At 40.8% G+C, this 22,688-nt stretch overlaps 1 protein-coding gene across 1 annotated transcript in view; it reads left to right on the top strand.

Moving 5' to 3' along the window:
* The window catches only part of LOC129837688 (ras-related protein Rab-26), a gene marked incomplete in the record, with an annotated part of 127,114 nt that overhangs the window by 69,224 nt on the left and 35,202 nt on the right, over positions 1-22,688 (top strand). Inside the window, 2 exon segments of the mRNA XM_055904098.1 lie at positions 1,399-1,440; positions 4,284-4,350. Of these exon segments, the coding sequence (XP_055760073.1) occupies positions 1,399-1,440; positions 4,284-4,350 (109 nt within the window).

Genomic DNA, 22,688 nt, shown 5'->3' with positions numbered 1-22,688 from the left:
CTCTCTAAACCTCGCCTCTCCCTACTTCTCCACTCTTCTGCCAAGGTCCTAAATGGATTGGATTCCTGAAGAATCCAGTCAGCTTTCTTTTCACCAATCCACTCACTGAACTTCCATGTTGTCATTTGCACAAACAAAAATGAGTAGTCACATTTCTCTCTCACATTGTTTCTCATTGATTTACAGATAACCTTCAAACTGCAAATTGACAGCATGGATAATAGTGATTCACATCTAGCATAATATCATCGTGCTGTGGAACAGCTGCTCCATACAGTCTCCCAGTAACTGTAAAACAGTCATATCCCCATAGAGACAGTTTAACAGCAGAGTAGTAACATTAACACCGGGCCATTTAGGTGTGACTGTCTGTATGCTACAGGACACTGTAACCTGCCCCATACAGGCCCAACCAAATGATCAAGACACAATGTGGTAGCCTTGACTGAGACCCTCAATGCCCTGTAACTCACTCACTCACGCTCTCTCTGTGTGTGTGTGTGTGTGTGTATGCGCAACAGCATGATATTTGTGTACCCACGCTTGTGTGTACCCGTGCCTACATGCTTGTGTGTACCCGTGCCTACATGCTTGTGTGTACCCGTGCCTACATGCTTGTGTGCATCCGTGCCTACATGCTTGTGTGCATCCGTGCCTGCATGCTTGTGTGCATCCGTGCCTGCATGCTTGTGTGTACCCATGCCTACATGCTTGTGTGTACCCGTGCCTACACGCTTGTGTGTACCCGTGCCTACATGCTTGTGTGCATCCGTGCCTGCATGCTTGTGTGCATCCGTGCCTGCATGCTTGTGTGTACCCATGCCTACATGCTTGTGTGTACCCGTGCCTACACGCTTGTGTGTACCCGTGCCTACACGCTTGTGTGTACCCGTGCCTACACGCTTGTGTGTACCCGTGCCTACATGCTTGTGTGTACCCGTGCCTACATGCTTGTGTGTACCTGTGCCTACATGCTTGTGTGTGTGCTCACATGCCGACGTGTGTTTGTTTTGGCCAAAACTGCTTAGCCATGGCTGAGGGTTGAGGTGATGAAACGCTGTGTAACAGCCAGGCAGCAGTGTGACTGAGCCGTACGGTCTCAGCCAGTACAGATATACTGGTGATAGCAGTGATCAAAGCCAACCAGGTGGGGTGATGGGCGCACTTACACACTCTGAGCATGTAAATAACAGGAAATACTTCCAAGAATCTTCCACATCATTACATGTTGTCTACAAGCAAGGATCTTCATACTGTTATATAAGCATCACTTTCTTTTAACAGTAATCCAAATGTTGTTCTTGTTTTGCCAAGAGCTCCATCTGAATCAAAGGACATATTCTGTTCAATGTTTTACTGTTTGAAAACCTATTATTTTTCTGCCCTTTTGTCTTTCAGAATAAAGTGTTGAACATTGATGCGCTGAAGGTCAAACTGCAGGTAAGATAAATAACTTTTTCTAACCTTAACGCATTTTCATTTCATGTTCGTTCTTGAATATTGTGTGTTTGTGTGTCTGTCTCTCTGTCTGTTTGTATCTGTCTGTGTGTGTGTGTGTGTGTGTGTGTGTGTGTGTGTGTGTGTGTGTGTGTGTGTGTGTGTGTGTGTGTGTGTGTGTGTGTGTGTGTGTGTGTGTGTGTGTGCCAAATATCTGTCAGAGTTAGCAGATGCCAATATTCTGCTGTTCCAGCATTGTCCTCTCTATGTAAATACTCTGCATACGTCTCCATCTCCAGACAGACAGAGGTAGGATGACGTCAACTTTAAATGAGGCTTTAATGAAGTCCATCGTTTATCTCTAACAGTCGATTAGCCCCGCTGGGTTCCAGACTGAAGACATTGTCCCAAATCGCACCCTATTCCCTATTTAGTGCACTACTTTTGACCAAGACCGATAGGGTTCTGGTCAAAAGTAATGCACTATAAAGGAAATTGAGTGCTATTTGGGACATAGCCTGAAGACTCTCTGTAGATATTACACTGTCCATTAGGATTATTCTGTTCTGTTCTGTTTGTCAGACAGACACACACTGTTATCAGTGTTGTGTAATCATGCAGATGTAGGAATTTAATATACGCCAGTTTGCCACAGCAGGAAAAGAATCCTGCAGCAACAGGAAATGTAATTTATTATATGGATTATAATTAATAAACGTTTTTTCGAGGTTGATACATTTTTCGAAAGGGAAAATTTATGCTGAAATTTCAAAGTGGAAATTACAAACTTCAAAAGCCTTTTTAAACCTCAAATACACTACATGTTTTAAATGTCCTGCATTGCAGGAAATTTCTACATCTGTAATGCTGCTATAGAAGATGTATGTATCCATTGCTTAGTTCAAAGACACCAATCGCACTTTAATTACTTCTGGTGTCTGATTTCACATAATAGAAGCTGAAGGTGATTGCTGTTTTGAAAGTAGGAAAGGTAATCATGATAGACTGGACATGACTGCAATTGTTCCACACTTTGTGATGTGTTGGCTATCTTCCATGTAACATGTTATTGTCCACATGAGTAGAACTGACAGAATATTTGGCATAGCTGTCAGATGAGACAGGGATGGGTATACATGTGTGTGTGTGTCTGTGTGTGGGTGTATATACTTTCATGTTTGCATGTCTATGTGTGTGTCTGTGTCCATGCCTGTGTATCTATGTGTCTGTGTGTGTCATCTCCCTTGCCTTCCCTTCTCTGGGGGGGGGGTCAAGTGTGAGGCAAGTAAAAAAACAAATACAACAACGAGCATTTTCAAGAGCAACTTTAGTAACGAGGGTTTCGAGAAACAGCTCGGAGATCTAACGGAGGCGCCTGCAAAGGTTCTAATGATGAACGTAGTCTGAAGACCAGGCCCAGATAGATAGATAGATAGATAGATAGATAGATAGATAGATAGATAGAGGGATAGATGGATAGGTAGATGGATGATAGATGGATGATAGAGGGATAGATAGATGGATAGTGTGAGAGAGAAATAGCGTGCCATTGGAAATCAAATCAAATCAAATTGTATTTGTCACGACAGGTGTAGTCCGTACCGTGAAATGCTTACTTACAAGCCCTTAAACAACAATGCAGTTTTAAGAAAAATAATAGTTAAGAAAATATTTACTAAATAAAGTAAAGCACCTCCTCCCTATAGGCTGTCTCATTGTCGGTGATCAGGCCTACCACCGTTGTGTCGTCGGCAAACTTAATGATGGTGTTGGAGTTGTGCTTGGCCACGCAGTCGTGGGTGAACAGGAAATACAGGAGGGGGCTAAGCACGCACCCCTGAGGGGCCCCCGTGTTGAGGATCAGCGTGACAGATGTGTTGTTGCCTACCCTTACCCGTCAGGAAGTTCAGGATCCAGTCACATAGGGAGGTGTTTAGTCCCAGGGTCCTTGGCTTTATGATGAGCTTTGAGGGCACTATGGTGTTGAACGCTGAGCTGTGGTCAATGAAAAGCATTCTCACGTAGGTGTTCCTTTTGTCCAGGTGGGAAAGGGCAGTGTGGAGTAAATAGTAAAGTACAGATAATGATGCATGGAGGGACATGTCAAAATGCGGAATTTTGGCACTTTATCAAGTCTTTATTCAAAAAAAAAATCTGATTTATTGAATTTTCAATGTGGTCTATACTAAAGGTCACTTCAATTCATATAACTTTTAAAATGCAATATTTGTGCACAATTTCTACTTAAAATATCAAACGGATACAAATACATAAAGATGGGTTAGTTGACGTCACGGAAATGATGCGCACGCTTCAATGGAGCAGAAGTCTGAGTTGTTGTGATTCTGAATGGACAGATAGCTACCAACAATAGCAAGGAACTGCCACATGGGGACTCGTAAGTGACTCATTTCATCTTGGTCTTGATACCATGTCTTGTTTTGAGGTGTTTTGACTGATTTCACATCAATGCTAATATGGCTACAATTCGCTAGCTAGCTAACCAACAACTGTAAAGGTGTATTTGAGAGAGAACAAGTGCTCATTGCCAATCAGGTGTGTCCTCAGCCAACCCTTCAGGACTGTACACACGAGCAGCGCTTGGTGTTGCCGTTGTGAATTTAAAGTGGATTATAGTCATTGTTACTATAAATGGGCTACATTCAAAATACATTTTCCCAGAGAGAAAAATGCATTTCATGTACATGATTCATATCTCAGATCCTCTATTCCTAGCAGTTCATTCATTGAGCTGCTGGTAGCTGCTGTAGGCCCATTGATGAGTGAGAACAGTCATTATAGAGTGGGAGAGGGATGATGATGATGTCATATGTCTTCCTACTCAGATCTGGGACACTGCTGGGCAAGAAAGATTCCGCAGCGTCACACACGCCTACTACCGCGACGCTCATGGTAAGTTGTGTGTGTGTGTTTAGGAGCACCATACTGGACCCTCGCTGCATTTGATCTCCTCCATTGGTACACATTGCCTGGTGGTTGTTCATCAAGCTCGGTGTGTGTGACTCATATTTAAGTGTGTGTGTGTATGTGAAGATTACTTTCTCTGGTTCTCCAGCAGCAGATCGCTGACAGTTTCTCCTCTGCCTCCTGCTGTGAGGTTTGCTGATGGGAAGACGGTGAGGTGGGCTCCTCTCTGGTACACCACTGGAATGAGAGACAGACAAGTAGTGTTTATTGCTGGAGGGGACAACAGTTCAGTTTGGGGAAAATGGAGCATTCCTTAGTAATGTCAGGGACTAAGGAGGTCAACATTTACCTACTTGAGAAGACGCATGATTGCTGTGTTTACACCAGTTAGACTGTGTTGTATTTGTCGTCAAGTCTACTGCAGATGTAGAGAAGAAGTAGACAGTGAAACGTATGTGTGTGTGTGTGTGTTCAGTATGTATTCTCGCATTCTCACAGACAGTATCTCGAGCTGTGCAGAGAGCCAGTGCTGGGCTGATCTGTCAGAGCAGTGCTCTGTGTTCACTGATCTTCAGGGAGCGTTCACTCGTCTCACGTACCTTTTTAAATAAAGCTCATTCAAAGTGACTGTCAGAACTGCAGCAGTGGATGCTTTCAGACTGCGGGTCATGGACGCTGTCACTTCCTGGGAACCGCTGGATAAAGATGGCTCCCACTCCGGTTTAGGCCTTGATGGAAGCTTGAACTTGTTCATAGAGGTGTTGAGAATATATCATTTGCTAAATGTCATGCCTGAGAATGTAAAGTAAGACAGATAAATGTTCAATAGTGCCAGAAATCACCCTGTACTTGAAACCTTGTGTAAGTTTTGATGGGCCTAGAAACCAAGTGGCTTTACCATAGAAATTAATATATTAATTGAATTGTGTTGATTTGGGAATCACCCCTTTACCAATATGGAGTTCATCATTGGTATTTTCTATCTAGACCAGGGGTGTCTAACTCATTTTGCCCGTGGGCCGCATCCGGTCTTCAACGAGGTCCGGAGAGCCGCACTGAAAATTGGGTATATTTCCTTGCAGTCACTATTATAAACAAAATTGTCCTCTATCCAACGTTTTTGGAGTTTTAGATGCTTCCTGACTGTCTAGTGATTATTAGCAAGCTGGACAGTCAATAAACTGTATGAATGTAGGTCCATTGACTCTGCACAGAGATTATTAGCGAGCTGGAAAGTCTGGTTTTAGTAATTTTAAGGTATATTGAGTTTGTTTCACCAAAATTATTATTATTATTATTTTTCTTTTACTCAAACCACCCACAGGCCGTATGTTTGACACCATACTGGTCAATGATATCACCAACTCCAAGGATTTTTTACAGGCATCATAGACACACATAGGCATCATTTTGTCCTCGGGAGAGCCATTAGTGCTTAGTACATAGTGACTTGCGCCCTTTCCAGTTTGGGCAGTGCCTGGGCATCCGTTGGCCCAAATCCATCAATTACGCTACTAACGAGTGAACATGAAAATCTCAAGTAAACAAATGGAGAAATTCGTTTTTCAACTGCTCCCACAATGCCTGCAATCTGTTGACCCCATCTGTGCTCATCCTGTCGCATCCAAAACCAGACAGAATTCTCTCTCCCAGGACTAGTGAGAGTCACTCACTCCCTTACAGCCATCTGCAGAATGTAGTTCCACCACAGGGTGCTTCTTCACTAAAATATCTTCTTCACAAAGATATTAAGAGAATGATGAAGTTGATACTTGATCAGATTTGCAGTCCAGTGTGCGTGATACAGTATAATGAATGTAGTGATAAGTGTTATGAACGTAGATAACAGTGTGATACAGTGTAATGAACAGGGTGATACAGTATAATGAATGTAGAAAACAGTGTGATACAGTATAATGAACTTAGAGAACAGTGTGATACAGTGTTATGAACGTAGAGAACAGTGTGATACAGTGTTATGAACGTAGAGAACAGTGTGATACAGTGTTATGAACGTAGAGAACAGTGTGATACAGTGTTATGAACGTAGAGAACAGTGTGATACAGTGTTATGAACGTAGAGAACAGTGTGATACAGTGTTATGAACGTAGTGAACAGTGTGATACAGTGTAATGAACGTAGAGAACAGTGTGATACAGTGTTATGAATGTAGTGAACAGTGTGATACAGTATAATTAACAGTGTGATACAGTGTAATGAACGTAGAAAACTGTGTTATGAACGTAGAGAACAGTGTGATACAGTAAAATGAACGTAGAGAACAGTGTGATACAGTAAAATGAACGTAGAGAACAGTGTGATACAGTATAATGAACTTAGAGAACAGTGTTATGAATGTAGAGAACCGTGTGATACAGTGTAATGAACGTAGAGAACAGTGTTATGAATGTAGAGAACCGTGTGATACAGTGTAATGAACGTAGAGAACAGTGTGATACAGTGTAATGAACGTAGAGAACAGTGTGATACAGTGTAATGAACGTAGAGAACAGTGTGATACAGTATAATGAACGTAGAAAACAGTATAATGAATGTAGAGAACCGTGTGATACAGTGTAATGAACGTAGAGAACAGTGTGATACAGTGTAATGAACGTAGAGAACAGTGTGATACAGTGTAATAAAAGTAGAGAACAGTGTTATGAATGTAGAGAACCGTGTGATACAGTGTAATGAACGTAGAGAACAGTGTGATACAGTGTAATGAACGTAGAGAACAGTGTGATACAGTGTAATAAAAGTAGAGAACAGTGTTATGAATGTAGAGAACCGTGTGATACAGTGTAATGAACGTAGAGAACAGTGTGATACAGTGTAATAAAAGTAGAGAACAGTGTAATGAACGTAGAGAACAGTGTGATACAGTGTAATAAAAGTAGAGAACAGTGTTATGAACGTAGAGAACCGTGTGATACAGTGTAATGAACGTAGAGAACAGTGTGATACAGTGTAATGAACGTAGAGAACAGTGTGATACAGTGTAATGAACGTAGAGAACAGTGTAATGAACGTAGAGAACAGTGTGATACAGTGCAATGAACGTAGAAAACAGTATAATGAACGTAGAGAACAGTGTGATACAGTGTAATGAACGTAGAGAACCGTGTGATACAGTATAATGAACGTAGAGAACAGTGTGATACAGTGTTATGAATGTAGTGAACAGTGTGATACAGTGTAATGAATGTAGAGAACAGTGTTATGAATGTAGAGAACAGTGGGATACAGTGTAATGAATGTAGAGAACAGTGTTATGAACGTAGAGAACAGTGGGATACAGTGTAATGAATGTAGAGAACAGTGTTATGAACGTAGAGAACAGTGGGATACAGTGTAATGAACGTAGAGAACAGTGTTATGAATGTAGAGAACATTGTGATACAGTGTAATGAACGTAGAGAACAGTATTATAAATGTAGAGAACAGTGTGATACAGTATAATGAACGTAGAGAACAGTGTGATACAGTGTAATGAACGTAGAGAACAGTGTTGTGAATGTAGAGAACCGTGTGATACAGTATAATGAACGTAGAGAACAGTGTAATGAACGTAGAGAACAGTGGGATACAGTGTAATGAACGTAGAGAACAGTGTGATACAGTGTAATGAACGTAGAGAACAGTGTTATGAATGTAGAGAACATTGTGATACAGTGTAATGAACGTAGAGAACAGTATTATAAATGTAGAGAACAGTGTGATACAGTATAATGAATGTAGAGAACAGTGTGATACAGTGTAATGAACGTAGAGAACAGTGTTATGAATGTAGAGAACCGTGTGATACAGTATAATGAACGTAGAGAACAGTGTAATGAACTTAGAGAACAGTGTGATACAGTGTAATGAACGTAGAGAACAGTGTAATGAACTTAGAGAACAGTGTGATACAGTGTAATGAACGTAGAGAACAGTGTGATACAGTGTAATGAACTTAGAGAACAGTGTAATGAACTTAGAGAACAGTGTGATACAGTGTAATGAACGTAGAGAACAGTGTTATGAATGTAGAGAACCGTGTGATACAGTATAATGAACGTAGAGAACAGTGTAATGAACTTAGAGAACAGTGTGATACAGTGTAATGAACGTAGAGAACAGTGTAATGAACTTAGAGAACAGTGTGATACAGTGTAATGAACGTAGAGAACAGTGTGATACAGTGTAATGAACTTAGAGAACAGTGTAATGAACTTAGAGAACAGTGTGATACAGTGTAATGAACGTAGAGAACAGTGTTATGAATGTAGAGAACCGTGTGATACAGTATAATGAACGTAGAGAACAGTGTAATGAACTTAGAGAACAGTGTGATACAGTGTAATGAACGTAGAGAACCGTGTGATACAGTATAATGAACAGTGTGATACAGTGTAATGAACAGTGTGGTACAGTGTAATGAATGTAGAGAACAGTGTTATGAATGTAGTGAACAGTGTGATACAGTGTAATGAATGTAGAGAACAGTGTTATGAATGTAGAGAACAGTGGGATACAGTGTAATGAATGTAGAGAACAGTGTTATGAACGTAGAGAACAGTGGGATACAGTGTAATGAATGTAGAGAACAGTGTTATGAACGTAGAGAACAGTGTGATACAGTGTAATGAACGTAGAGAACAGTGTTATGAATGTAGAGAACATTGTGATACAGTGTAATGAACGTAGAGAACAGTATTATAAATGTAGAGAACAGTGTGATACAGTATAATGAACCTAGAGAACAGTGTGATACAGTGTAATGAACGTAGAGAACAGTGTTGTGAATGTAGAGAACCGTGTGATACAGTATAATGAACGTAGAGAACAGTGTAATGAACGTAGAGAACAGTGGGATACAGTGTAATGAACGTAGAGAACAGTGTGATACAGTGTAATGAACGTAGAGAACAGTGTTATGAATGTAGAGAACATTGTGATACAGTGTAATGAACGTAGAGAACAGTATTATAAATGTAGAGAACAGTGTGATACAGTATAATGAACGTAGAGAACAGTGTGATACAGTGTAATGAACGTAGAGAACAGTGTTATGAATGTAGAGAACCGTGTGATACAGTATAATGAACGTAGAGAACAGTGTAATGAACTTAGAGAACAGTGTGATACAGTGTAATGAACGTAGAGAACAGTGTAATGAACTTAGAGAACAGTGTGATACAGTGTAATGAACGTAGAGAACAGTGTGATACAGTGTAATGAACTTAGAGAACAGTGTAATGAACTTAGAGAACAGTGTGATACAGTGTAATGAACGTAGAGAACAGTGTTATGAATGTAGAGAACCGTGTGATACAGTATAATGAACGTAGAGAACAGTGTAATGAACTTAGAGAACAGTGTGATACAGTGTAATGAACGTAGAGAACAGTGTAATGAACTTAGAGAACAGTGTGATACAGTGTAATGAACGTAGAGAACAGTGTGATACAGTGTAATGAACTTAGAGAACAGTGTAATGAACTTAGAGAACAGTGTGATACAGTGTAATGAACGTAGAGAACAGTGTTATGAATGTAGAGAACCGTGTGATACAGTATAATGAACGTAGAGAACAGTGTAATGAACTTAGAGAACAGTGTGATACAGTGTAATGAACGTAGAGAACCGTGTGATACAGTATAATGAACAGTGTGATACAGTGTAATGAACAGTGTGGTACAGTGTAATGAACGTAGAGAACAGTGTTATGAATGTAGAGAACAGTGATACAGTGTAATGAACAGTGTGATACAGTGTAATGAACAGTGTGGTACAGTGTAATGAACGTAGAGAACAGTGTTATGAACGTAGAAAACAGTGATACAGTATAATGAACAGTGTGATACAGTGTAATGAACAGTGTGATACAGTATAATGAACATAGAGAACAGTGTGATACAGTATAATGAATGTAGAGAACAGTGTGATACAGTATAATGAACATAGAGAACAGTGTGTTACAGTATAATGAACATGAACATAGAGAACAGTGTGATACAGTATAATGAATGTAGAGAACAGTGTGATACAGTATAATGAATGTAGAGAACAGTGTGATACAGTGTAATGAATGTAGAGAACAGTGTGATACAGTATAATGAACATGAACATAGAGAACAGTGTGATACAGTATAATGAATGTAGAGAACAGTGTGATACAGTATAATGAACAGTGTGATACAGTGTAATTAACATAGAGAACAGTGTGATACAGTATAGTGAACGTAGTAACCAGTGTGATACAGTATAATGAACAGTGTGATACAGTGTAATTAACGTAGAGAACAGTGTGATACAGTGTAATGATACAGCATCCCTCTCTCTTTATTGATTTTTTTCTTTCTTTCTCTTTCTCTTTCTTTATTTCCTTTCTTCTGCCTACAAGCCTTCCATACTGTAACTATAATAGGAGACATGCTGCTAGTCTCTCTGATGGTCTCTCTGTTTGTCGGTGCGTTCTGGCCTGAGGAATGTAACTTTTATCATTGCACTGCACATGAGGAATAGAGTTGTCAGCTACACTGGTCTGTGAGCACGGTGTGAATGAGGGCTTGTAGACGCGTGCTTGTGCCTCTAATACAGGCCAAACTGTGGGAGTGGGGCTTGATGTGGGGCTTGATGTGGGACCTGATGTGGGGCCTGATGGAAGGCGTGGCACACACATGGATAGAGAGGAGAAAAAGAAGAGGAGGAAAGGATGGAACAAAGGGAAATGATTTAGCGTTGTTGTTTATTGTGTTCAGTCCACCATTAGAGTTGTCCTCTAAAGTCTTACTTCTCAGACGAATGTGGGATATTTTTGAATAAAATAGAAATCTAGAATAAGAATCTATTGAAGTGATTGATAGAGATGAAGAGATACATGTAGTGGGCTGATTTGGAGTATCACCGTTTGGAGTGCACGCGGTACTGTCGCTGCATGATAAGTGTCCACCACTCCTCTCCTTTTCTGGCTCGTTGTCTCCATCTTTAGTTGCTCCTCTCCTCCCTAATGGCTACCTATGCATCCTGCTCAACAACAGCCCCAGGAGAAATCTGTCATATCTCAGGGGGACAGGGAGCGAGGGATGCGAGGGATGCGAAAGAGAGAGAGAGAGAGAGAGAGAGAGAGAGAGAGAGAGAGGAAACCGAGGGAAAAGGTAGTTGAGAGATGGAGGAGGAGAAGAAGAACAGGCCTCCTGCTGCATATTAAACCAGGACGTTCAGATCACTGGATAAAGTACCAGGGCTTTACTATATTGGAAGTGAGTGGAGGATACTCAGACGTTTTCTCACATTTCTGAACCCTCCAGCAGTGTATCCTCCTCTACTACCCTGCCTCTCATTTTCTCCATCACCCTTCTCCTCTCACACTTTCTCTCTCTCTCACACTTTCTCTCTCTCACCTTCTCTCACCTTCTCCCCCTCTCTCTCCTCTCCTCTCTCCATCACCAAAACGGTTAACTGAAGACAGCAGCTCCATTCAGAGGAATTAGGAATGCAGTTGTCACAGTAATTGATCCATTCTTTCTGTGATGGATGTCATCTAAACAAACACTCACCAGAAATCAGAATGTGTTATACAGGTGTATGATCTTAATATGTGTCACGTTCCTGACCTGTTTTCCCTTGTTTTTGTATTGATTTAGTATGGTCAGGGCGTGAGTTGGGTGGGTTGTCGATGTGTGATATTTTGTTGGGGTTTTTGTGTGTTCGGCCTGGTATGATTCTCAATCAGAGGCAGCTGTCAATCGTTGTCCCTGATTGAGAATCATACTTAGGCAGCCGGGGTTTCACGTGTGTTTTGTGGGTGTTTGTTCTTGTGTCAGTGTTTCGCCACACGGGACTGTCACGGTAGTTATTTTGTATCGCATATTGTTTTTGTTATATATTAAATCACTATGGAAACTAACCACTCTGCGTATTGGTCCGATCCATCTCGCCTCTCCTCGTCCGAGGAGGAGGAAGAAAATGACTATCGTTATAGAAACACCCACCCAAGACGAGACAAATACACACAAACATCCCCCCTGTCACACCCTGACCTAACCAAAATATTACAGTAAACAAAGAATACTAAGGCCAGGGCATGACAATATGATCGCCCTGTTGCAGGAGAACTTTCCTGCAATGCAGGAAACTTGTAGTGTATTTGAGATTTAAAAAGGCTTTGGAAGTTTGTAATTTCAACGTTCAAATTTCAGACTTAATTTTCCCTTACGGATAATGTATTAGATAATGTATTAACCCCTACCAAAATGTCGGTTAATTAAAATCCACATATTAATTCACATTTCCTGTTTCTGCAAGATTATTTTTCTGCTATAGCAACCTGGTTCAAATTAAGATCCTACATCTGTATACATATTGAAGTGATATCCCTTGTAATTTAAGGTGCTAATTTCTAATGCACGTTATTCATTCTAAATAATATCTTAGTCTGAAAATGAATGAATGAAAACTCCTCAGTACATTTTTGCTTGTTATTTCACATCCCTGAAAGCTGAAATATTGAAAGATGTTGGTAAAATGGCGATTAAGATTTGATTACTAATCCAAAGAAGTTGTAGCAGTTATCTGAATGGGGAAAAGGATTGTTTTGTGAGGATGTTTCCATTATGAATTATGCTGATGATTACCTGTTGATATGCATGTGAGTGGTGATGACTTGGCACTTCTCAGAGTTCCAGACAGGCAGGCAGGCACGTACACTCGACGCATGCACAGACAGATACACAGACAGTCAGACGGCAGCATTCTCTGCCTGTTTCACTGTGTCTCTTCTGGATCCTGGCATCCACTCACACACCCTTTATCACTGTCACCCCGCCCTAGTCCCTCTTTAGGCAACAGAAAATGGGCATACAGCTGTTAGCATCAAGCGCAAAGCGTCCATCTATTCACAATGGACAGGGCTGGCTCATGGCTGGAATTACACTGGGTTGACTACAGGCTGCTTGTCAGAAGTTTTTTTCCTTGGATGATTTAATGGCAATACATTGTTGTATGTGGGAATGTTAGATTAGCTGTGGCTGGCACCTGGTAGGTTATTTACAGTGGGTTGACAACAGGATGCTTGTCAGAAGTTTTTTTTCCCTTTCGATAATTTAATGGGAATACGTTGTTGTATGTGGGTATGTTAGATTATCTGTGTGTGTTGTGCAAATGATTACTGTTTGAACACCGACCTGCCACCGTTGGACATTTCCTTAATGTATCTTGAGACACCATTCCTCCCTTCTAAAAATTCCCATTATTTAAAAATATTTAGATCCAAGCCTTAGAGGCTGCTGCCCTATATACAGTACATAGACATGGAAATACTGGTCAATGTAATAATGTATATGTACAGCTGAAGTTGGAAGTTTACATACACTTAGGTTAAAGTCATTGAAACTCATTTTTCAACCACTCCACAAATTTCTTGTTAACAAACTATAGTTTGGCAAGTCGGTTAGGACATCCACTTTGTGCATGACTATCAAGACACCACCACCCTGCATACCACTGCTGGCTTGCTTCTGAAGCTAAGCAGGGTTGGTCCTGGTCAGTCCCTGGATGGGAGACCAGATGCTGCTGGAAGTGGTGTTGGAGGGCCAGTAGGAGGCACTCTTTCCTCTGGTCTAAAAAAAAAAATATCCCAATGCCCCAGGGCAGTGATTGGGGACACTGTCCTGTATAGGGTGCCGTCTTTCGGATGGGACGTTAAACGGGTGTCCTGACTCTCTGAGGTCATTAAAGATCCCATGGCACTTATCGTAAGAGTAGGGGTGTTAACCCCGGTGTCCTGGCTAAATTCCCAATCTGGCCCTCAAACCATCATGGTCACCTAATAATCCCCAGTTTACAATTGGCTCATTCATCCCCCTCCTCTCCCCTGTAACTATTCCCCAGGTCGTTGCTGCAAATGAGAACGTGTTCTCAGTCAACTTACCTGGTAAAATAACGGTAAAATAAAAAATAAATAAAAACAAGGCGAGACCCAGATGCAGACACAGGAGGGAGATGGTTGGAGCCTTACAACATTTATTAATCCAATAGGGTAAGGCAAGAGAATGGTCGTGGACAGGCAAAACGGTCAAAAGTTCAAAAGGTACCGAAGGGCAGTTCAAAAGGTACCGAAGGGCAGTTCAAAAGGTACCGAAGGGCAGGCAGAATCAAGGTCAGGGCAGGCAGGATGATCAGGCGGGCGGGAAAGTAGTCCAGAGTCAGGTTGGGGTCAAAACCGGGAAGACTATCAAAAAGAGAAAAGCTATAGAAGTACGGGGAAAAACATGCTGGTTGACTTGACTAACATAAGAGACAAACTGGCACAGAGAGACAGGAAACACAGGGATAAATACACTGGGGAAAATAAGCAACACTTGGAGAGGATGGAGACAATAACAGGAACAGTGAAACAGATCAGGGCGTGACAATGACACAAGTCATTTTTCCAACAATTGTTTACAGACAGGTTATTTCACTTATAATTCACTGTATCACAATTCCAGTGGGTCAGAAGTTTACATACACTAAGTTGACTGTGCCTTTAAACAGCTTAGAACATTTCTGAAAATGATGTCATGGCTTTAGAAGCTTCTGATAGGCTAATTGACATCATTTGAGTCAATTGTAGGTGTACCTGTGGATGTATTTGGAGGCCTACCTTCAAACTCAGTGCCTGTTTGCTTGACATCATTGGAACATCAAAAGAAATCAGCCAAGACCTCAGAAAAAAATTGTAGACCTCCACAAGTCTGGTTCATCCTTGGGAGCGATTTCCAAATGCCTGAAGGTACCATGTTCATCTGTACAAACAATAGCACGCAATTATAAACACCATGGAACCACGCAGCCGTCATACCGCTCAGGAAGGAGACGCATTCTGTTTCCTATAGATGAACGTACTTTGATACGAAAAGTGCAAATCAATCCCAGAACAACAGCAAAGGACCTTGTGAAGATGCTGGAGGAAACCGGTACAAAAGTATCTATATCCACAGTAAAATTAGTCCTATATCAACATGACCTGAAAGGCTGCTCAGCAAGGAAGAAGCCACTGCTCCAAAACCGCCATTAAAAAAGCCAGACTACGGTTTGCAACTGCACATGGGGACAAAGATCGTACTTTTTGGAGAAATGTCCTCTGGTCTGATGAAACAAAACTAGAACTGTTTAGCCATAATGACCATCATTATGTTTGGAGGAAAAGGGGGAAGCTTGCAAGCCGAAGAACACCATCCCAACTGTGAAGCACGTGGGTGGCAGCATCATGTTGTGGGAGTGCTTTGCTGCAGGAGGGACTGGTGCACGTCACAAAATAGATGGCATCATGAGGTAGGAAAATTATGTGGATATATTGAAGCAACATCTCAAGACATCTGTCAGGAAGTTAAAGTTTGGTCGCAAATGGGTCTTCCAAATGGACAATGACCCCAAGCATACTTCCAAAGTTGCGGCAAAATGGCTTCAGGACAACAAAGTCAAGGTATTGGATTGGCCATCACAAAGCCCTAACCTCACTCCCATAGAAAATGTGTGGGCAGAACTGAAAAAGCGTGTGCGAGCAAGGAGGCCACTCAACTGACTCAGTTACACCAGCTCTGTCAGGAGGAATGGGCCAAAATTCACCCAACTTATTGTGGGATGCTTGTGGAAGGCTACCCGAAACGTTTGACCCAAGTTAAACAATTTAAAGGCAATGCTACCAAATACTAATTGAGTGCATGTAAACTTCTGACCCACTGGGAATGTGATGAAAAAAATAAAAGCTGAAGTGAATCATTCTCTCTACTATTATTCTGACATTTCACATTCTTAAAATAAAGTGGTGATCCTAACTGACCTAAGAGAGTGAATTTTGACTAAGATTAAATGTCAGGAATTGTGAAAAACTGAGTTTAAATGTATTTGGCTAAGGTGTATGTAAACTTCTGACTTCAACTGTATATACCGTATTCTATTCTACTGTATTTTAGTCAATGCCATTTCGACATTGCTCGTCCTAATATTTATATATTTCTTAATTCCATTCTTTTCCTTTTAGATTTGTGTGTATTGTTGTGAATTGTTAGATATTACTGCACTGTTGGAGCCAGGAACACAAGCAGTTCACTACACCAGCAATAACATCTGCTAAATATGTGTATGTGACCAGTAAAATTTGATTCGATTTGACTAAGAACACCTGGGAGCAACAGTTTACCAAACTTTAGTTCCCTCAACCTCCACCGGGACATCCTCCCACTGTTACAGGAGAGTTAATTTGATTGGAGAGGGGGAAGGAGAGGAGAGGAAATGTGTATTTTTTTCTCCTTCTCTCACTCTTCTGTTAGAGGCTGATAAAGACGGGCTGCATTCAGACATGGTCTGTTCTGTTTTGGTCTGTTCTGTTTTGGTCTGTTCTGCTGTGGACTGTTTTGTTCAAGGCTGCTTTATTCCAGTAGACAGAACCCCCCCCCCCCCCCCCCCCCCCACTCCACTGGTGGTGTGTAAAAAGCCATGGCTGTGTTATCAGAGAGAAATGGAGCAGGCTACGGCTTCATTCTCCCCAGCCATACGCTAATTATGCACCCTTCATGGAATTGTTCCCCCTCCCCACCCCCCAAAAACTAAAACTGAATAAAATAACCATAAATAAATTGGGCGTGAAATGCAATAGGGAGATGTGGAGCGGGGGGGGGGGGGGGGGGGGGGGGCTGGAAACTTTCTTTCCTAATTGTTTTGAGGAGGGGAGAGTCTAGCTAAGTCCTTGTGGAGCAATTTCTTGTAAACCCTTATGTGAGGTCAAAAGTTTGGACACACCTACTCATCTAAGGGTTTCTTTATTTGGACTATTTCCTACATTGTAGAATAATAGTGAAGATATCAAAACTATGAAATAACACAGCTTTGCACACTCTTGGCATTCTCTCAACCAGCTTCATGAGGAATGCTTTTCCAAAAGTCTTGAAGCAGTTCCCACATATGCTGAGCACTTGTTGGCTGCTTTTCCATCACTCTGCAGTCCAACTCATCCCAAACCATCTGAATTGGGTTGAGGTCAGGTGATTGTGGGGGCCAGGTTATCTGATGCAGCACTCCATCACTCTCCTTCTTGGTCAAATAGCCCTTACACAGCCTGGAGGTGTTGGATTACTGTCCTGTTGAAAAAAGACAGATTTCTACCGATCTAATGTCCATTGCTTGTGTTTCTTGGCCAGAGCAAGTCTCTTCTTCTTATTGGTGTTCTTTAGTAGTGATTTCTTTGTAGCAATTCCACCTGGAAGGGCAATAGAAAAGGGCTTACATGAGTTACATATATATACTGTATGTTACAGGAGAAGGTCAATTTGGGAAATATTCGACCACACAGTTTCCTCCACACAGCTGATGTTGAGATTAGAGGTCGACCGATTATGATTTTTCAATGCCGATACCAATTATTGGAGGACCAAAACAATCCGATACCAATTAATCGGCTGATTCTTATATATATTTGTAATAAGGACAATTACAACAATATTGAATGAACACTTTTATTTTAACTTAATATAATACATAAATAAAATCAATTTAGTCTCAAATAAATAATGAAACATGTTCAATTTGGTTAAAAAAGGCAAAAACACAGTGTTGGAGAAGAAAGTAAAAGTGCAATATGTGCCATGTAAAAAAGCTAACGTTTAAGTTCCTTGCTCAGAACATGAGAACATATGAAAGCTGGTGGTTCCTTTTAACAAGAGTCTTTAGGTTGTAGTTATTATAGGAATTATAGGACTATTTCTCTCTATACCATTTGTATTTCATACACCTTTGACTATTGGATGTTCTTATAGGCACTATAGTATTGCCAGCCTAATCTCGGGAGTTGATCGGCTTGAAGTCATAAACAGCGCTGTGCTTCAAGCATTGCTAAGAGCTGCAAGCAAACGCAGGAAAGTGCTGTTTGAATGAATGCTTACGAGCCTGCTGCTGCCTACCACCGCTCAGTCAGACTGCTCTATCAAATATCAAATCATAGACTTAATTATAATATAATAAACACACAGAAATACGAGCCTTAGGTCATTAATATGGTAAAATCCGGAAACTATTATTTCGAAAACAAAACGTTTATTCTTTCAGTGAAATACGGAACTGTTCCGTATTTTATCGAACGGGTGTTATCCCTAAGTCTAAATATTGCGGTTACATTGCATAACCTTCAATGTTATGTCATAATTATGTAAAATTCTGGCAAATGAATTACGGTCTTTGTTAGGAAGAAATGGTTTTCACACAGTTCGCAACGAGCCAGGCGGTCCAAACTGCTGCATACTCCCTGACTCTGCTTGCACAGAACGCAAGAGAAGTGACACAATTTCTCCAGTTAATATTCCCTGCTAACATGAATTTCTTTTAACTTAAGGTTTAAAAAATATTATTGTGTATTGATTTTAAGAAAGGCATTGATGTTTATGGTTAGGTACATTGGTTCAACGTCAGTGCTTTGTTCCGCAAATGTGCTCGTTAAATCATCACCCGCTTGGCCGAAGTAGGCTGTGATTCGATGATAAATTAACAGGCACCGCATTGATTATTTGCAACGCAGGACAAACTAGTTAAACTAGTAATATCATCAACCATGTGTAGTTAACTAGTGATTATGTTAAGATTGATTTATTTTTTATAAGACAAGTTGAAAGCAAGCTAGCAACTTACCTTGGCTCCTTGCTGCACTCGTGTAACAGGTGGTCAGCCTGCCACGCAGTCTCCTCGTGGAGTGCAATGTAATCGGCCATGATCGGAGTCCAAAAATGCAGATTACCGATTGTTATGAAAAACTTGAAATCGGCCCTAATTGCTGATTTATTGGTCAACCTCTAGTTGAGATGTGTCTGTTACTTGAACTCTGTGAGGCATATATTTGAGCTGCAATTTCTGAGGCTGGTAACTCTAATGAACGTATCCTCTGCAGCAGTTGAACTCTGGGCTTTCCTTTCCTGTGGCGGTCCTCATGAGAGCCAATTACATCATAGAGCTTGACGGTTTTTGCGACTGCACTTGAGGAAACTTTCAAAGTTCTTGACTGACCTTCATGTTTTCAAGTAATGATGGACTGTCATTTCTCTTTGCTTATTTGAGCTGTTCTTGCCATAATATGGACTTTGTCTTTTACCAAATAGGGCTATCTTCTGTATACCAAGGCAAAGGGTGGCTACTTTGAAGAATCTCAAATATAAAATATATTTTGATTTGTTTAACACCTTTTTGGTTACTACATGATTCCATATCTGTTATTTCATAGTTTTGATGCCTTCACTATTATTCTACAATGTAGAAAATAGTAAAAATAAAGAAAAACCCTTGACTGAGTGGGTGTGTCCAAACTTTTGACTGGTACTGTATATATATACACTCACCAGACAGTTTATTAGGTACACCAATCTAGTACTGGGTCTAACCCGCCTTTGCCTCCAGAACAAAATTCAGACCCCTTGACTTTTTCAACATTTTGTTACGTTACAGCCTTATTCTAAAATTGATCAGTCTACACACAATACCCCATAATGATTATGTTAAAAATAATGTAAATAATATATTCAGACCCTTTGCTATGAGACTCGAAATTGAGATCAGGTCAAATCAAATTAAATCAAATTGTATTAGTCACATGCACCGAATAAAACAGGTGTAGACCTTACAGTGAAATGCTTACTTACGAGCCCCTAACCAACAGTGCAGTTTCAAAAAATACTGATAAGAATAAGACAGAAAAGTAACAAGTAATTAAAGAGCAGTAGCAAAAAATAACAATATATACAAGGGGGTGCCGGTACAGAGTCAATGTGAGGGGGCACCAGATAGTTGAGGTAGTATGTACATGACCCACTCAAATTTTCATACCGCCACAACAGATCCACAGATGATGCAAACTCTATTGCACTCCACACCACCCTTTCACATCTGGACTAAAGGAACACCTATGTGAGAATGCTATTCATTGACTACAGCTCAGCGTTCAACACCATAGTGCCCTCAAAGCTCATCAATAAGCTAAGGACCCTGGGACTAAACACCTCCCTCTGCAACTGGATCCTGGACTTCCTAACGGGCCACCCCAGGTGGTAAGAGAAGGTAACAACACATCCGCCCCGCTGATCCTCAACACTGGCCGTGTGATGCCAGGACAACAACATCTCACTCAACGTGGTCAACACAAAGGAGATGATTGTGGACTATAGGAAAAGGAGGACCGAGCACACCTCACCAACAAACTAACATAATCCAAGCACACCAAGACAGTTGTGAAGAGGGCACGACAAAACCTAGTCCCCCTCAGGAGACTGAAAAGATTTGGCATGGGTCCTCAGATCCTCAAAAGGTTCTACAGATGCACCATCGAGAGCTTCCTGACTGGTTGCATCCGAACTGGTTGCATCCGAACGCAAGACACTACAAAGGGTAATGCGAACGGCCCAGTACATCACTGGGGCCAAGCTTCCTGCCATCCAGGACCTCTATACCAGGTGGTGTCAGATGAAGGCCCTAAAAATTGTCAAAGACTCCAGCCACCCTAGTCTTAGACTGTTCTCTCTGCTACCGGCAAGCGGCAAGCGGTACCGGAGTGCCAAGTCTAGGTCCAAGCGGCTTCTAAACAGCTTCTACCCCCAAGCCATAAGATTTCTGAACATCTAGTCAAATGGCTACCCAGACTATTTGCATTGCCCCCCCTTTACGCTGCTGCTACTCTCTGTTTATTATCTATGCATAGTCACTTTAACCTGTCTAGGATCAGCGTGGCGCTAGCGGCACACCCCCCCCCCCCCCACTGAAAAACCAGTGCCGCGAAATTCAAAAAAAATATTTTTTTAAAATATTTAACTTTCACACATTAAAGTCCAATACAGCTAATGAAAGACACAGATCTTATGAATCCAGTCAACATTTCCGATTTTTAAAATGTTTTACAGGGAAGACACAATATGTAAAGATGTACATCTATTACCTAAAAACACATTAGCATATTCCACCATCTTTTATTTGTCCACCAACACCAGTAGCCATCACCAATTCGGCTAAACTAAGATATTTATAGCCCCTAACCAACAAAAAAACTCATTAGATGACAGTCTGATAACATATTTATGGTATGGGATAGGTTTTGTTAGAAAAAAGTGCATATTTCAGGTATATGGCATAGTTTACAATTGCACCCACCATCACAAATGGACTAGAATAATTACAATGAGCAACGTGTTTACCTAACTACTAATCATCAAACATTTCGTAAAAATACACAGCATACACGAATCGAAAGACACAGATCCTGTGAATACAGACAATATTTCAGATTTTCTAAGTGTCTTACAGCGAAAACACAATAAATCGTTATATTAGCGTAGCACATAGCACATAGCAGCCCAGCATTGATTCTAGCCAAAGTGAGCGATAAAAGTCAACATCGCCAAAAGATATTAATTTTTTCACTAACCTTCTCAGAATTCTTCCGATGACACTCCTGTAACATCACATTACAACATGCATATACAGTTTGATCGAAAATGTTTATATTTAGCCACCAAAATCATGGTTAGACAATGTGAAATGTAGACAAGCTGGTAAAGAAAACGTCCTTGCGCCACTTAGACAGTGATCTACTCTTATACATAAATACTCATAAACGTGACTAAAAAATATAGGGTGGACAGGGATTGATAGACAATTTAATTCTTAATACAATTGCGTTATTACATTTTTTAATTTATCCTTACTTTTCAATACAGTTTGCGCCAAGCGAAGCTACGTCAAAAAACATGGCGTCCTAAGCCACTAAAATGTTTCGACAGAAACACGATTTATCATAATAAAAATGTCCTACCTTGAGCTGTTCTTCCATCAGTATCTTGGGCAAAGGATCCTTTCTTGGGAGAAATCGTCTTTTGGTGGAAAGCTGTCCTCTTGCCATGTGGAAATGTCAACTACGTTCGGGATGAACTGAAAAGCGTTCCCAACTTTTCACATCGTTGCAAAAATAAATGTCCCAAAATCGCACTAAACGGATATAAATTGCTATAAAACGCTTTAAATTAACTACTTTGTGATGTTTGTAACTCCTATAACGAGTGAAAAGATGACCGGAGAAATATAACAGGCTAAACTAATGCTTGGAACAGGAGAGGGTCGGTGTCTTCCACGCGCGTTACGCAGCAAGAAAAGACTTGCTAGCTAAAGGTTTTTTTCATTTGTAGTGCCTGTGAACGAGCAATCGAGCCCGTTGGAATCGTCATCACGTAAAGGCATCCAGGGGAAGACGTAAGAAGTGTCCGTATAGTCATAGCAACGACAGTGCCCGTTTAAATGACTTCAGAAAAGTGGCCAACGTTTCTCAAATCTG

The sequence above is a fragment of the Salvelinus fontinalis genome, chromosome 1, assembly GCF_029448725.1.
Source record: "Salvelinus fontinalis isolate EN_2023a chromosome 1, ASM2944872v1, whole genome shotgun sequence".
Taxonomy (NCBI): domain Eukaryota; kingdom Metazoa; phylum Chordata; class Actinopteri; order Salmoniformes; family Salmonidae; genus Salvelinus; species Salvelinus fontinalis.
The sequence above is the reverse complement of the archived record's forward strand: the minus strand, read 5'-3'. Positions and strand labels throughout refer to the sequence as shown.